This window comes from Girardinichthys multiradiatus, chromosome 6, assembly GCF_021462225.1.
Source record: "Girardinichthys multiradiatus isolate DD_20200921_A chromosome 6, DD_fGirMul_XY1, whole genome shotgun sequence".
NCBI classification, from domain to species: domain Eukaryota; kingdom Metazoa; phylum Chordata; class Actinopteri; order Cyprinodontiformes; family Goodeidae; genus Girardinichthys; species Girardinichthys multiradiatus.
Window position 1 is genome coordinate 45,767,722 of NC_061799.1, and position 18,395 is coordinate 45,786,116.

At 44.3% G+C, this 18,395-nt stretch overlaps 1 protein-coding gene across 1 annotated transcript in view; it reads right to left on the minus strand.

Annotated features, from left to right (window-relative positions):
- amph (amphiphysin) overlaps nucleotides 1-8,965 on the minus strand; it is a 50,615-nt gene extending 41,650 nt beyond the window's left edge. The window contains exons 1-3 of the mRNA XM_047367573.1: nucleotides 8,810-8,965; nucleotides 476-556; nucleotides 81-135 (exon numbers count right to left, since the gene is read on the minus strand). Coding sequence (XP_047223529.1) covers nucleotides 81-135; nucleotides 476-556; nucleotides 8,810-8,878 — 205 coding nt within the window. The 5' untranslated portion in view covers nucleotides 8,879-8,965. The remainder of the gene's footprint in view (nucleotides 1-80; nucleotides 136-475; nucleotides 557-8,809) is intronic.
- Between the last annotated feature and the right edge of the window lie 9,430 nt (nucleotides 8,966-18,395).

Here is an 18,395-nt window from a genome sequence, read left to right on the forward strand (position 1 = left end):
GCTTCAAGGAAGAGAGCCTGAGATCCATTAAGCACAAATGACTACTGGAATAGAATGAGACTGAATTGATCAGTTGTCACCTTTGATGGCAGACATATAGGCCTTCATCTCCCTCTGCAGCCGAGCACCTTCAGACTGATAGAAAAAAGAGTAAAATAAGATTGAACTTCCTATCAGAAGAGTCAAGCTTTAGATTATGACGATCTCAAGAGTAACTGATTAGAATAAATACTTGGACTACAGAAAACTGAAATAAAGCTCAGGAGGTTTTCTGGAGCATAGGTCTGAGTCAGGCAGACCTGGTAATTCATACAGGTAGCTTTGAAAATTAGCATGGCCTCCTGCAGTCACATTAGCTAATCCAGTTTTATTTAGCAACTTAAAGAATGAATAAACAGATTCACGATGACTACATTGTCTATTCTTCTTTCAGGAAGCAGTGTTTGAAAAGAAAGCAGAAGAAGAAACATCTCACCTCTTGTCTCTTGAAGTTAATAACCACTTGTTCAAACTGCTCATCTTTGGTCTCATCTGCTTTTCCCAGTTTCTGTAGAACCTGAGTAAAGAATCAGATAATAACCTGAATATTGTTTTATAATAAATGAGGGAGTTTATAGGTTTGGTTTTAGGACTAGAACATTTAAAAATATTTCTTAGTCTCTGATTCTTGATGTGTTAATATGTTACTGTTTACACAACAGTATAAGTTATTTACTATGGTCCCACATCACCCAGCTTATTGAGGTCACATCATCAGGTTACAGCTGCTGGAGGCCAGGGACCTGCACTTCCTTCAGACCTGAATCCCATAGAAGACCTCTGGGATCAACTGAGTCTTATGTAGTCATAAACCCTCAATGACCTGAAGGAAGCCCTTCTAGAAGAATGGACTGTGGTGCTTCAGCAGACAAGTTGAATTGTCAGCAACATGAGAGGTCATTGCCAAGCTGTAACTGTTGCTCAAAGAAACATGATAACATATTGAGATTTTTTACTGGGCTACACCAACTGCTGTTGTAAACATTTGTTTCATTAAATCGTTGGAGATGAACATGTGACCATTTCATTTGTCTCTTGTAATGCCCTAATTTATTAAGAGGGACATATCATGGAAATCAACTTTTTTAGCCCTTAAATAGATGTCGTTCTGTACTTGGAGTCTGTAGGAGGGTAGATAAATTGAATTTAGTCTCTCCAGGTCCTACAGAGATACCTTTATATTCTGTTTGGGTCGTATTTGTCAATCTGTTCAGTTTTCTCTGTTCTCTATAACTTTTTTGAACCGTTACGTCACAGTATTTGCTGCTGAACAGCTAAACAAGGTGTCAAAATAAAGTGAGATATTTCCATGTAATCCATGCAACATTTAGTAACTGTTCACAGTTAACTCCATAAAAGTTACAATAAATATCCTTATGTGTAATCCATGCAATAATTATTAAAACACACAGTTGAAGCAGTGAGGAGTGAAACAAGCTTGTTCTCATATTCTGGAGCTGAGAGACTGAAGAGGCCTGTGTGGAGCCACATATTATCTGTCTTATCTTTTGTAAAAATATAAACAAGTATATCCAAAGAAATGGTGTATGATGATTTTATATTCTTTCACATGTATTGAATAAAATTAGTAGTCTTTGATTAACAAGTTAAAAGATGTATGATTGAAATGTGGTTAAGAACTGAGAATTAGAGGAAAAACATTAAGGTTTGACAATCAGCTATATATGAGAGAAATATAACATTAATCATTTGTAAAGCATGAATAAAAAGAATGAAGTGATGGTTTTGTAACGGTGTTTTAAAGTGAATGCTGAAAGCTGAAGAATGAAATGTGTAATACTGTGTAAAGTTTAAAACTGAGCAGATTAGGGAAAAAACTGTAGTATGACTGGGAGTGACGAGAGCCAGCTGCATGCTGACAGCAACGGAGGATGCGACTACAGACCAGCGTGGATATTATTGGCATCTCCAAGGCTGAGAAGCAGAAACAGTGGGTCATAATGACCATGACTAAAGTATTGAGCAATAATCAAGAAGCTGAGCTGAAAAGGTTGCGCAATAACTAAGAAGCCTGATAAAGACCTGACCGGTGAAGGCATCAAGCGCTATAAAAACAATGATGAGAGCAGAAAGAGGGTTGTTTTCCTCGCAGAAGACCAGCGAACAAGATCGGATGGAGAAATTAAGCTTGGATGGAAAAGGAACAGAGACACAGACCAGCTGATCGACTGCATTAAAAAGAGGATCAACCCGTGAGCCCAGAAAGGACTGTGCCTCAAAATTAAGAATCTGATTTCATCTAAAGCCTTTTTATCCAGACAACAGAAGTGAACTTGATCAGTGAACAGCTGATTGCTCTAAGTTTCAGGCTTCTGGAAGTCCTGAATCAACCTCATTTATACCTCCGGGTTTCCTTCAACTCTTCAGCCTCTGGAAACTACTGTCTTCAGAGACATATAACAACAAAGATCCTGTTTAACCATCAAAGACTGGAGCATCAGTTCCTGCCACTTAAAGGAAGAAAACTGAAGATTAAGTCGTATTTCCTTCAAGAAACCACTCGTTGTTACCAGAAGAAACATCTCCATCAGGTGGATGGATGAGCCTCCGTCTTCAAAGCTTCTCCAAACCCACTAGTTTCAGCATCAGAGAAAGACAGGTTGAGTTGATTGATTCATTTCTATTATTGAAATTATTTTGTGTTGCTGAATTTAAGCTGTTACTGACCCCTGCAAAAGCATTACTAATTAAAGAAAGCAGATAAAATTCTAGTTAAATCGTGGACATTCAATTATTTGATTCACCGCATTGTTGGTTTTTCATTGTTGGTAAAAAGTCTTGTTGCCTGGTTCTAAGATATTTTAGGAGGTTTTTATAGGTTGCCTTAGTCAAGTTTGTTAAAACAGCGCCATTGGGGCTCGTGCCAAGCTACTAAAATTAACCTAGCCCATATACCAAGAACCAGTTGTAAATTAGGGAATGAGCAGCCGTGAACAAAAGTGACTGTTGAAGGTGTGGATGACTGCGAGAGGCTACTCGGTTGCCCGGACCTCCAGTTGAAGAAAGGGCGAGACTTTTGTATGAAGGCTGTCAGAGGCTAGGCGAGTCATTTCCCGACACCAGCTTAAACAGAACTTTCAGTAAACCTACTTAGTAAGATCTTTCAGGTTTAGGGAAGTCCGGACCCGTTGGATGGAGAGCTGGATTGAGCAATCCCTTTAGACATGGGGAAGTAGGAGGGAGGGGTTAGCTCATCGGACAATGAAAGGTGGCGCCCGAACAGGGACCCTGAAAGAGATAAAGGGGCCCCAGAAGAAGGATGCTCAGCAGAAGGACGTCTCTGCCTGAGTACCCCGGATCGACAGCCTGAAAGAGAGTAAGGTTGTCTGTGACTGATAAGGCCGTCAGTCACAACCCTCGCAGTAACTGCATAGTGTGCAGGTGAGGATAGGGCTTTATTGAGGGTAGAATGACCAAACCCAGACAGTAAAGCTAGTAGCCAAATAGTCTTAATCCATCCCTACTCGAAGGATCCTCGAGAGGCTTTGGAGACAGACAACTCAAGACAACTAAGACATAGTGATGGACGAAGAGAGTGAAACGCAGGAATGGACGGAGCGGGGATCTGAAGGACCACTCCCGTCAACAGAACAACCGACATCAACACAGTTAGAGTTACACCGCATATCTACCGAGGTGCTGTTAGGCGGGGATGGATGTTCAACATGGGTTCCATCAGTAAAGAAAATGTTCTTCAGTTTCAACAAAGAGCAATCGAAAGAAGCACTAGAGAGTGAGCTAACAGATCACCTCCAAAGAGATGACGTATTTTATTGTTCAGAGATAAAATATGGATATAGACTTGTCGTGGTACCATGCCCCAAGGCAGTCCAGAGGAAGGATGAAATTGGTCGATGGTTACGGTGGTGGACAGGGTTCATTGAACTATGGGGACTGGGGAAACTGACCTCACTGTACAGTCCATCCGAAAAATATGACCCAATCGTAAAGATGGTTGCAAGTGAGTCTGGACTGAACGGGTACCTCACAAGCCCCAACACCAGAGCCACGGCAAGGTTAAAAGAGTATGAAAAGGAGATCAAAAGGATGAGCCAGTTCAAAGAAAAGCTCCGAGCCATCCAAGATGACGACACAGAGAGTTTGCTTGAGGAGTGTAGTGAGTCTGGCAGACCAGATCAAAGAAAACACCACAGAGCTGACTCAGAGATACCAACTTATGATTTAACTGAAGAAACAGAGAGTGAAGAAGAGGGCATCGAGTCAGAACAAGAGCAAGACCAAAGAAAAGCTGAGCCCAGCCAAGGACCAACTATTACCCTTATTATGCTGTAATCCACTCTCCCATTGCTGCTTACAAAAAGGGAGAAGACTTGAAAGAGTACAGAGAGAAAATGTGGGTAGCCCTGGAAGAAGGACTGAATGCTGCCATCAACCACGGCCTCAGAAGGGTAACAATATGCCTAGATGGACTGAGATCGCATAACCTGCCATGGGAGTTGGCAGAAAAAGTAGTAACTGCTCACAGTTAACTCCATAAAAGTAACAATAAATATCCTTATGTGTAATCCATGCAATAATTATTAAAACACACAGTTGAAGCAGTGGGGAGTGAAACAAGCATGTTCTCATATTCTGGAGCTGAGAGACTGGAGAGGCCTGTGTGGAGCCACATATTATCTGTCTTATCATTTGAAGTCTATCCAAAGAAATGATGTATGATGATTTTATATTCTTTCACATGTATTGAATAAAATTAGTAGTCCTTGATTAACAAGTTAAAAGATGTATGATTGAAATGTGGTTAAGAACTGAGAATTAGAGGAAAAACATTAAGGTTTGACATTTTCAATCAGCTATATATGAAAGAAATAAAACATTAATCATTTGTAAAGCATGAATAAAAAGAATGAATGAAGTGATGGTTTTGCAACGGTGTTTTAAAGTGAATGCTGAAAGCTGAAGAATGAAATGTGTAATACTGTGTAAAGTTTAAAACTGAGCAGATTAGGGAAAAAACTGTAGTATGACTGGGAGTGACGAGAGCCAGCTGCATGCTGACAGCAACGGAGGATGCGACTACAGACCAGCGTGGATATTATTGGCATCTCCAAGGCTGAGAAGCAGAAACAGTGGGTCATAATGACCATGACTAAAGTATTGAGCAATAATCAAGAAGCTGAGCTGAAAAGGTTGCGCAATAACTAAGAAGCCTGATAAAGACCTGACCGGTGAAGGCATCAAGCGCTATAAAAACAATGATGAGAGCAGAAACGGGGTTGTTTCCTCGCAGAAGACCAGCGAACAAGATCGGATGGAGAAATTAAGCTTGGATGGAAAAGGAACAGAGACACAGACCAACTGATCGACTGCATTAAAAAGAGGATCAACCCGTGAGCCCAGAAAGGACTGTGCCTCAAAATTAAGAATCTGATTTCATCTAAAGCCTTTTTATCCAGACAACAGAAGTGAACTTGATCAGTGAACAGCTGATTGCTCTAAGTTTCAGGCTTCTGGAAGTCCTGAATCAACCTCATTTATACCTCCGGGTTTCCTTCAACTCTTCAGCCTCTGGAAACTACTGTCTTCAGAGACATATAACAACAAAGATCCTGTTTAACCATCAAAGACTGGAGCATCAGTTCCTGCCACTTAAAGGAAGAAACCTGAAGATTAAGTCGTATTCCCTTCAAGAAACCACTCGTTGTTACCAGAAGAAACATCTCCATCAGGTGCATGGATGAGCCTCCATCTTCAAAGCTTCTCCAAACCCACTAGTTTCAGCATCAGGGAAAGACAGGTTGAGTTGATTGATTCATTTCTATTATTGAAATTATTTTGTGTTGCTGAATTGAAGCTGTTACTGACCCCTGCAAAAGCATTACTAATTAAAGAAAGCATATAAAATTCTAGTTAAATCGTGGACATTCAATTATTTGATTCACCGCATTGTTGGTTTTTCATTGGTGGTAAAAAGTCTTGTTGCCTGGTTCTAAGATATTTTAGGAGGTTTTTATAGGTTGCCTTAGTCAAGTTTGTTAAAACAGCGCCATTGGGGCTCGTGCTGAGCTACTAAAATTAACCTAGCCCATATACCAAGAGCCAGTTGTAAATTAGGGAATGAGCAGCCGTGAACAAAAGTGACTGTTGAAGGTGTGGATGACTGCGAGAGGCTACTCGGTTGCCCGGACCTCCAGTTGAAGAAAGGGCGAGACTTTTGTATGAAGGCTGTCAGAGGCTAGGCGAGTCATTTCCCGACACCAGCTTAAACAGAACTTTCAGTAAACCTACTTAGTAAGATCTTTCAGGTTTAGGGAAGTCCGGACCCGTTGGATGGAGAGCTGGATTGAGCAATCCCTTTAGACATGGGGAAGTAGGAGGGAGGGGTTAGCTCATCGGACAATGAAAGGTGGCGCCCGAACAGGGACCCTGAAAGAGATAAAGGGGCCCCAGAAGAAGGATGCTCAGCAGAAGGACGTCTCTGCCTGAGTACCCCGGATCGACAGCCTGAAAGAGAGTAAGGTTGTCTGTGACTGATAAGGCCGTCAGTCACAACCCTCGCAGTAACTGCATAGTGTGCAGGTGAGGATAGGGCTTTATTGAGGGTAGAATGACCAAACCCAGACAGTAAAGCTAGTAGCCAAATAGTCTTAATCCATCCCTACTCGAAGGATCCTCGAGAGGCTTTGGAGACAGACAACTCAAGACAACTAAGATGTAGTGATGGACGAAGAGAGTGAAACGCAGGAATGGACGGAGCGGGGATCTGAAGGACCACTCCCGTCAACAGAACAACCGACATCAACACAGTTAGAGTTACACCGCATATCTACCGAGGTGCTGTTAGGCGGGAAAGAGTGAAACGCAGGAATGGACGGAGCGGGGATCTGAAGGACCACTCCCGTCAACAGAACAACCGACATCAACACAGTTAGAGTTACACCGCATATCTACCGAGGTGCTGTTAGGCGGGAAAGAGTGAAACGCAGGAATGGACGGAGCGGGGATCTGAAGGACCAGTAAAGCTAGTAGCCAAATAGTCTTAGGAGGGAGGGGTTAGCTCATCGGACAACAAAAAAGGTCATGGACTTTCTGGTGACCAACTTCGCGTATCCGCCATTTTTATTTCTCGCTGCAATTTTGTATTTCGAGCTCTAGTATGCTGAAGCTGCAGTTGTCTAAATATACAGTTGTTGGGGGTATTAACCCAAACAATTCATTACACCGTCCCTCAGAATCAGAACCTCTTCAAACTGTCTGGTGAAATTTTATTTTTCATGGAAACGTTCCCACAACAGTGAGGAAATTCCTATTTGTCTGCGTGAAGCTCTTCAAGAACGAGTTCCTCAGCAACCTCCGCCAGTATCAAGTGAATAGGATCATATCTACCTTACAAGTTATAAAATTCTGTGATTTTATATTTCTTTCAGAGTTGTTGAATAAAAACAAAGCAATTTACATCCTTGTAGTTTTGTCATTTGTGTTGAGGCCTCAATAATTGGATTAAAGTCAATTAGGTAACTATCTTTTTGAGTGCTTTACTTTTACGTTTATCAAGCCAACCAATATTAAAAATTCCCACAAATTAAAGCGTCTGACTTATGGGAAAATGATTTCAGTGGGTTTTCTACATCCTTATCAATACAATCACAAAAATAGATGAGGCAGGTTGAGGCCTTGGACACGGGAGACCAGCAGCTGCATTGTGGTCAGAAAGCTTCTCAGCTACACAACGGCTCTGGGATCATATAACAGCCTCCCAACCACACTTTGTCCCACGTCGCCACTGTCTTACGCATCAACCATATAACAGTCAGGTAACTAACCCACCAACCTAATAACCATCTGTTAACTAACTACCCACATAAACAATCTGATGCTCTTCCACTCCTCAACTATCAAAGACTGTTAACATGTAGCTGTTCTGAGCATTTTAACCCCAATAGGTTTTCTAATTACTGGTTATTTTATGTTTTTAAGCATTAAACCAGTAAAGCTGAAGGACTTTGTTGACTCTGCTGATGTTCCATTGTTATGACTGGAGGACCAACTCTGATTCTATGAACAATGGATGAACAGAAGAAGAAATTAGCTCCATCTTCTCAGATGCTGATGTGCTCTGGGAGCTTCAACAGGATGTCTCACTGATCAAATTGTTCTTCATGGACAGTCACAAACACACTGAGGTGACCCCCGCAGAGAAGAACTCCCCATCTCTGAAAGAACGCTTCCTGTTGGTCTTACCGGTGAACCTTGAACTCTGGACTTTGAAGGTGAACAGGGTCCACCAGCTTCAGTGTGTATTTTATTTTCTACTGCAGTGACAGAACCGCTTCTTCACTAGATCAATAAAGTTCGTACCTGCACAGAGTTGAGCCAATCAGAACGAGAGGCTCTGACAATCAGAAGTCTTTGACAGAAATGCAGTGACGTCACCATCACGTGAAAACACGTTTTCCACCGCAGCTGAAAGCTTATGTACTGACAGCAGTAATGCGCCAATCAAAACGCTCTCCGTCAGCGACCTACAATTTGGCTGTTTTTATTATTTATTAATCAGTTGATTTAAACGGAGGCATGGTGACGTCATGTTCTCCGTATCGAATTAAAGGATAATTAATAAAATGTAACAAAATAAAATGTGGGATGTATTCTGACAGGCTCAGATCAGCTGAGGGAGAAGCTGCGGAGGCCTGCAGCCTCTCTCTAGACGCACATCCTCCTCCAGTCTCCCATCTTGCATCCGTCCGAACATTCGCCCGAACCTGCGGCCAAACTTCAGGGCTCCTACCTTCTCCTGTGCGCGGTTCAGCCGTTTCTGCACGTTCTTCGCAAATATTCCCGTTTTAATTTCCGCCATAATGCCAGCAAAGACCGGAGGATTACAGAGCAGACAGGAGGGGGAAGGTGTGCGTGTCTGTGCGCGCTCGGGTAGGGGGCGGGGTTTCAGAGGCAATCCAGTAGCTGATTGGATATTCCTGCCAAAGCTGCGGTTGTGTGTAAGTCAGTAGTGATGAAGAGCTTTGGGAAGCTTCGGCAAAAAGGTCGGAACACATGTTGATGAGACCAGCTATCAGCTCTGCTTCCTTTACACAAAAAGCTAAAACACGCCGTTTTCCACGCAAACCTTTGGATATATTAACAATGAAGTTGTGTGGTCAAATTATCCACGAGGAAATAAAGACCATTAACAATATTTATTTTCCACATAGATAAGAGGCTATCCCATTAAACTTTAATTAAACTTTATTCATTCACTGTTATCCAATTAACATTTAATTCAGAATACCATTTCAGGTGGACAGACCCACAACTGTTCACTGTAAACCATAGAAGCACTCTCACTGTACTTTTGTCAACACCACAAAAGGTAACACTCCAAAGAGGATCGGGTTTCAGATATTTAAGAATGTCAGTGACAAAGGATATTTATTTCCAGGAAAGTGACCCGAAAACAAAAGACGAGACATGCAAACAAAAATGTAAAGAATAGTTAGTCCACCCTGACATATCAGAAAAATAAACACAACCCAAAAGCTGGATGGACTTACAAATAACAAAACACTGAATTCTAAAAGGACAGCAGGTAACTGTGCTAAAACTGTAAAAACACCAAATTACTAAAGGCTCACAATAAACATGATTTAATCACATTATCCTCTAAAGTAAATTAAAAACACTGTACAACTGTTGCATCGAATAAGCCAACCCCATCATGGCAAAACCATCCACAGTCATCAAAAAAGTGTGGCCCTACTTGACAAAATACAGTATAAAAAATATCACATGTAATGCAAAATAATTGAAATATAAAACCCTAAAGGCCTACCTGTAGCGTCGAATTACCCCACGCCCAGGCAATTCCCCTTCAGTCACTAGTCTTAACAAAAATCATGTTGCCCTATTATAAAAAGTACTACACATCACAATATACCACATCATTCAAACCATCATTACATTAAGAGAACAAGATCTAAAGAGCAAAGCAGCAAAGAAATGGTCAAAATAAACACCCAAAAGAAAATCAAGACCCAAATACTTCAGGACTGTGAAAGTGGAGGACAGGGAGAGATGATTAAAATCTCCAGAGATCAGAAAAAGGGCCTGGGGATGCTGTGTTTGGAGCCCGCTGATGACAGGATGGACGCCATTGGAGGACTGGCAGAGGGGGGAACATGCGCCAGCACTGGAAGTATATTTATGGATTTATTTTTGTTGTAAGACTGAGAGATCAAATAAATTCATGATTTAGATTATATTCAAGAACCATGAAATTATTAAATAATTATTTATGCTTTTAACATCAGATTGTCTCATTTTCATTACAACTGGTTTCTTTAATTATTTAGGCACGTTCGGTCTTTTAACTAATGCACCTGAGTCCAATGCTGGGTCAAACTTGCGTTTTCCATATTTATTTTCAAATTAAAACAATGATCTAAATCGCTTATAATTTATGGTAGAAATTTGACTGTCAAATACATATGATGGTCAACAGAAAGGTTTTCAAAAACCACTCAGCCTGCGGTCCTCACCTGCTGGACCTGCGCTCCAGATTTCAGCAGACAGCAATTTACATTTAGCAAAAGAGGCCAAAGCATTGTTGCGTTTGGGATGGGGTTGTTTTTAATCATGACTACTGGGAAAACTATAAAAATGTTATCAGTCAGTCAATCATTTTCTATATCGCTTCTTCTATAGTGGGTCGCGGGGAAGCTGGTGACTATCTCCAGCAGTCTATGGGTGGGAGGCAGGGTCCACCCTGGACAGGTCGCAAGTCCATCGCAAACAACCATGCACACACTCATTCACACACCTAAGGGCAATTTAGAGAGACCAATTAACCTAACATGCATGTCTTTGGACTGTGGGAGGAACTAGAGTACCCGGTGAGAACCCACGCATGCACTGGGAGAACATGCAAACTACATGCAGAAACACCCCTGGCCAGGAGTTAAATCCAGGACCATCAAGGAAACAGTGCTACCAACTTCACCACAGTGCAGCCATATATATATATATATATATATATATATATATATATATATACACACACACACTATTAATCAGGCCGTCTCTCAATGAACCTCTGGGAAGTTATTTCAGGACTCTTTAGAAAACCATTCCAGGTGACCACCTCATGAAGCTCATGGAGAGAACGCCAAGAGAGCAAAGCAGTCACCACAGCAAAGGGAGGCTATTTGGAAGAATCAAATATAAATATACAAATATAAAAATGTTTAGTTCTTCCCTCACTCGTGAACAAGACCCGAGATACTTAAACTCCTCCACTTGAGGCAGGAAGTCCCCTCCAACCTGAAGAGGACAAGCCACCCTTTTCTGGTTGAGTACCATGGCCTCGGACTTGGAGGAGCTGATCCTCATCCCAGCCGCTTCACACTCGGCTACGAACCGCCCCAGCGCATGCTGTAGGTCTTGGCTAGAGGGGGCCAGCAGGACCACGTCATCTGCAAAAAGAAGAGACGAAATCCACTGGTCCCCAAACCAGACCCCCTCCGGCCCTTGGCTGCTTCTAGAAATCCTGTCCATAAAAGTTATGAACAGGACCGGTGACAAAGGGCAGCCCTGCCGGAGTCCATAATGCACCGGGAACAGGTCCGACTTAGTGCTGGCAATGCGAACCAAACTCCTGCTCCGCTCGTACAGGGACCAGATGGCCCCTAGTAAAGGGCCCCCGATTCCATACTCCTGGAGCACCCCCCACAGGGCATCACGAGGGACACAGTCGAATGCCTTCTCCAGGTCCACAAAACACATGTGAACCGGTTGGGCAAACCCCCATGAACCCTCGAGTACCCTGTAGAGGGTATAGAGCTGGTCCAGTGTTCCACGGCCGGGACGAAAACCACACTGCACCTCCTGAAGCCGAGGTTCGACTATCAGTCGGACTCTCCTCTCCATTACCCTGGCGTAGGCCTTACCAGGGAAGTTGAGGAGCGTGATCCCCCTGTAGTTGGAACACACCCTCCGGTCACCCTTCTTATGAAAGGGGACCACCACGCCAGTCTGCCAGTCCAGAGGCACTGTCCCCGACCGCCACGCAATGTTGAAGAGACGTGTCAACCATGACAGCCCTACAACATCCAGAGACTTGAGGTACTCAGGGCGGATCTCATCCACCCCCGAAGCCTTGCCACCGCGGAGCTTTTTAACCACCTCGGTGACTTCAGCCAGGGTGATGATAGAGTCCAACCCCGCGTCCCCAGCCTCTGTTTCCACCACGGAATGCGTGATGGCAGGATTGAGGAGATCCTCGAACTACTCCTTCCACCGCCCAATAATGTCCTCAGTCGAGGTCAGCAGTCTCCCGCCCCCACTATAAACAGTGTTGGCAAAGCACTGCTTCCCCCTCCTGAGGCCAACCGGTAGTCCTTCTCCATGGCCTCACCGAATTCCTCCCAGGCCCAAGTTTTTGCCTCTGCCACAGCCCGGGCCGCAGCACGCTTGGCCTCACGGTACCCGTCAGCCGCCTCAGGAGTCCCACAAGCCAACCACAGCCGATAGGACTCCTTCTTCAGCTTAACAGCATCCCTTATTGCCGGTGTCCACCACCGGGTTATGGGATTGCTGCCGCGACAGGCACCACAGACCTTACGGCCACAGCTACGGGCAGCAGCATCGACAATAGATGCGGAGAACATGGTCCACTCGGACTCTATGTCTCCAACATCCCCCGGGATCTGGTCGAAGCTCTCCCGGAGGTGGGAGTTGAATACATCCCTGGCCGAGGGCTCTGACAGGCATTCCCAGCAGACCCTCACTATGCGCTTGGGCCTGCCAAGTCTGTCCGGCTTTCTCCTCCTCCAGCGGATCCAACTCACCACCAGGTGATGATCAGTGGACAGCTCAGCCCCTCTCTTCACCCGAGTGTCCAAAACATGCGGCCGAAGGTCTGATGATACGACAACAAAGTCGATCATCGACCTCCTGCCTAGGGTGTCCTGGTGCCAAGTGCACTGATGGACACCCTTATGTTTGAACATGGTGTTCGTTATGGACAATCCGTGACTAGCACAGAAGTCCAATAACAAAACACCACTCGGATTCAGATCGGGGAGGCCATTCCTCCCGATCACGCCTCTCCAGGTGTCACTGTCGTTCCCCACGTGAGCGTTGAAGTCCCCCAGCAGAATAATGGAGTCCCCGGGAGGGGCACTATCCAGCACCCCCGACAGGGACGCCAAGAAGGCCGGGTACTCCACACTACCACTTGGCCCGTAGGCTGAAATGATAGTCAGAGACCTATCCCCAACCCGAAGGCGCAGGGATACGACCCTCTCATCCACTGGGGTAAACCCCAACACGAGAAGGCTGAGCTGGGAGGCAACAAGCAAACCCACACCAGCCCGCCGCCTCTCCCCGTGGGCCACTCCAGAGTAGAACAGAGTCCAACCTCTCTCAAGGAGATGGGTTCCAGAGCCCACGCTGTGCGTGGAGGCGAGCCCGACTATTTCTAGTCGATATCTCTCGTCCTCCCGCACAAGCTCAGGCTCCTTCTCCCCCAGCGAGGTGACATTCCACGTCCCTAGAGCCAGCCTAAGCATCCGGGGATTGGGCCGCTGAGGTCTCCACCTTCGTCCGCCACCCAATCCTCTTTGCACCGGTCCCTCACGGTTCCCCCTGCAGGTGGTGGGCCCACAGTAATGGGGGCGCTGTGCCGGTCCGTTGTGGTGAAGAGAGAGCTGAGCCGAAAAGCAAAGCTCTCAATTTACTGGTCGGTCTACGTTCCTACCCTCACCTATGGCCATGAACTTTGGGTCATGACTGAAAGAACGAGATCCCGGATACAAGCGGCTGAAATGAGCTTCCTCCGTAGGGTGGCCGGGCACTCCCTTAGAGATAGGGTGAGGAGCTCAGCCTTCTGGGAGGGGCTCGGAGTAGAGCCGCTGCTCCTCCACATCGAGAGGAGCCAGTTGAGGTGGCTCGGGCATCTATACCGGATGCCTCCTGGACGCCTTCCTCGGGAGGTGTTCCAGGCACGTCCCACCGGGAGGAGGCCCAGGGGACCGCCCAGGACACGCTGGAGGGACTATGTCTCTCGGCTGGCCTGGGAACGCCTTGGGCTCCCCCTGGAGGAACTGGAGGAGGTGTCTGGAGAGAGGGACGTCTAGGCGTCTCTGCTGAGTCTGCTGCCCCCGCGACCCGGTCCTGGATAAGCGGAAGACGACGAGTACGAGTACGAGAATTCTGTGTGTTCATTAACAGTTCTGTTTCCTTTGGTGAAAATGAAGAGATCCATTAAGTGAAAAAGTGTTTCTAAAAACTTTGACTGGTAATGTATATATGTATTTAATTATAATTTGATGGTTCAAATACCCCCCCACCCCCCAAAATACACACACCCAACCATCCCCGGGCTATGCGACAGTTCAGCCGTTTGTCCCCCCTTTCTTCGGCCTTGCATGGATGAAGAGATTATCATACATACACTAATTATTTTTTGGCAGATAGGTGTCACCACAGGGGATATTCACTCCAGAAACATGCAGAGGTAAAACAGGGGAACTGTGCATATTTCCACGTTCACTTTGTTATGCGTGGTACCACAAGGTGTCGCACTTTCCCCATGGTCTAAGCTTCTATAAAAGGCAAGCTGGAAAGGGACGCCAACCCAGACTGAAATTATACAGCTGTTGTTGCTGCAGTGTTTGCAGCAAGGAATCCTTAGCTCACTTCATGATAATCATGGCCATCAAGGTGTGAAGCGGACTCTGCAGTTAAATCGCTTGTGGTACTATTGGCCTAATATGTATTCAGATGTAGAGATGTGGTGTAAAAATTGTGAAAGGTGTGTTTTGTCAAAGGCTCTGCTGCCAAAGGTTTAAACCTATATGGGGACAATCTAAGCATCCAGACCTCATGAGATTTTGGCTATAGATTTCAGAGTTTTAGAGCCATCTACAGATGGTAGAGAAAATGGTCTTGTAAAGATAGAGGTCTTCTCAATCTTTACGCAGACTGTCCCCACAAAAGATTATTGTGCTAGTACTGTTGCAGAAGCACAAGTATGTTTTCGGTCCTCCAAGCAGGATTCATTCAGATGAAGGGTGAAATTCTGAGAGTAATTTGATCCATCAGCTTTGTAAGTTGTATAAAATCGAGAAAAGCCGCACTATCACTTATTGTCCTCAGGGGAATGGGCAGTGTGAGCATTTTAATCACACCTTACATGACTTACTTTGAACACCTTCACCTGAACAGAAATAGCCTCACCATATTTCTCAAGTTACCTTTGCATATAATACAACTGCTGGTCAATTCCCTGGCATTACACCCTACTTTTTAATGTTTGGGCGGGGGTGCAGTTGCCTGTAGATTTCCTGGTAGGACTGAGTGAAGCCAATAGGGATCTTACAGGGTTGGACAATGAAACTGAAACACGTGTCATTTTAGTGTGGGAGGTTTCATGGCTAAATTGGACCAGCCTGGTAGCCAGTCTTCATTGATTGCACATTGCACCAGTAAGAGCAGAGTTTGAAGGTTCAATTAGCAGGGTAAGAGCACAGTTTTGCTCAAAATATTGAAATACACACAACATTATGGGTGACATACCAGAGTTCAAAAGAGGACAAATTGTTGGTGCACGTCTTGCTGGCGCATCTGTGACCAAGACAGTAAATCTTTGTGATGTATCAAGAGCCACGGTATCCAGGGTAATGTCAGCATACCACCAAGAAGGACGAACCACATCCAACAAGATTAACTGTGGATTCAAGAGGAAGCTGTCTGAAAGGGATGTTCTGGTGCTAACCCGGATTGTATCCAAAAAACATAAAACCACGGCTGCCCAAATCACGGCAGAATTAAATGTGCACCTCAACTCTCCTGTTTCCACCAGAACTGTCCGTCGGGAGCTCCACCGGGTCAATATACACGGCCGGGCTGCTATAGCTAAACCTTTGGTCACTCATGCCAATGCCAAACGTTGGTTTCAATGGTGGAAGGAGCACAAATCTTGGGCTGTGGACAATGTGAAACATGTATTGTTCTCTGATGAGTCCACCTTTACTGTTTTCTCCACATCCGGGAGAGTTACGGTGTGGAGAAGCCCCAAAGAAGCGTACCACCCAGACTGTTGCATGACCAGAGTGAAGCATGGGGGTGGATCAGTGATGGTTTGGGCTGCCATATCATGGCATTCCCTTGGCCCAATACTTGTGCTAGATGGGCGCGTCACTGCCAAGGACTACCGAACCATTCTTGAGGACCATGTGCATCCAATGGTTCAAACATTGTATCCTGAAGGCGGTGCCGTGTATCAGGATGACAATGCACCAATACACACAGCAAGACTGGTGAAAGATTGGTTTGATGAACATGAAAGTGAAGTTGAACATCTCCCATGGCCTGCACAGTCACCAGATCTAAATATTATTGAGCCACTTTGGGGTGTTTTGGAGGAGCGAGTCAGGAAACGTTTTCCTCCACCAGTATCACGTAGTGACCTGGCACTATCCTGCAAGAAGAATGGCTTAAAATCCCTCTGACCACTGTGCAGGACTTCTATATGTCATTCCCAAGACGAATTGACCCTGTATTGGCCGCATATATATATATATATATATATATATATACAATTGACCAGAGTTTGATTTCATATGTGTTGCTGAGCGATAAAAACATCACCAGGAGCAAATCTTTAAATCACTGAGCCTGGTTCTGGTTCTGCTGGAGATTTCTTCCTGTTAAAGGGGGGTTTTCCTTTCCATTGTCACCAGAGTTTGGAAGTACTGAGGTACAAATACTTCATAACTGTACTTAAGTATCGTTTTCAGGTATCTGTACTTTGAGTATTTATTTTTGTGATGACTTTTTACCCTTACTTATCATCAACACAAATATCGGTACTTTCTAACCTTATAGTCTCAAATCTGGCTTGTTTTTTCTACATGTATGTATAACGACACAACGTAAAAGTCGTAAGAGAACAGAGGCAAAATCACCCGAGTCTAGTGGGAATACAGTTTGTAACACAGGAAAACGTGTTTTGTTTTATAGAGTTATCATTATAGTTGTTCAGTTACATTACCGGTGGAAATTAGTTTTTACTTTTGTGCCACCTCTGATTGTTGCCACATGTTTGATTATTATGAGGGATTGCTGCAAAGCAGTGCAATTGCACCTGAATTGTTTTATAACTAGGAGTGAATTGGAATGCATGTAATTGAGTCTGTCTGTATGACTGGACCGAATATATTTTCTGTTTCCATTTCTTCTGGATAATGTATTTATGACATTTATTGTGAATATTAAAAACAATAATAATAATAATCTTTATTATCCATAAATGTGGAAATTTCCCTTTGGGTTCACATAGTGGTTAAAACCATAAAAACACAATAAATGACACAAAGCACAAAAGGTCATGAACAAAACGGGCAAAACTTAAGTCTGAATGACGGTCAACAGTTGAGCAACATTATTGCGTTTAGTTTGAAAGATTTCTTCAAAATGTTCTTGGTTGCTCTTGCTGCTCTATATCGCCTCCCAAAGGAGCTTAACAAATTCCCCTAGTAGTGGGTGCCGTGGGTTGTTGGGCCTTTTGTTTGGTTAGCTTTTGGTAAAAATCTCCCAGCATCCTTTGCTGACAATTTTGGCCAGCCTGTTTTTGTCATTCACTCCTACGGTGCACAAGGTTAAAACAGAGTCTGAAATCTTTTTGCTTATGTTGTATGTGATCAATTTCCTAATTAAATACAATTATTTCAAGTGAAATGATCAGGGAGGACCTATGAGTCCACTCATGTTTGTCTGCATCCATGATTTCTGCAGAGCCCTGAGGTCTTCTCTCTGCTTTTCAGGGATGTTTAGCAATTTTTAGCAAGAGCTCTTTGAACTCCTGGCGTTAAATAAAGTCTCCCTTTGGGTTGCAGAAACTTTCTTTGCCTCGTTTGCTTAAAGCTCTCTGTTAGTCAGCTGCTGCTGACAGATTTAACAGATTCATTAGTGAATTAATTAGTGAATTATCTGCCCTGCTGTGAACTGGAGATTGCAGCTCAGTTTTTCTGCATCTGCAGAACAACCAACAGGAACAGGTTAATCACGCCTCAGGTGATGCTGTAGCTCCCTGCCGTCAGCAGCAGAGGGCCTGCTGATGTCAGAAGATCTGATTCGACATGAACTCACTCCATCTGCTCCACTCTGATTATAACAACTCATCTTGAGCAAAAAAATGTATTTCACACCAACGGAGTTTCTCCTCCACGTGAGGTGACGAAGACGCTGCTCTGATTCATCTGTGTTTGTGTGTGTGTGGTATGAATGAATCAGGGATGCTGCCTTCCTCCTCTTCCCTCCTTCCTCCTCTTCTGTCGTGACGTTGTTGCATCAGGAAGAAACACTACAAACAGTCCTGA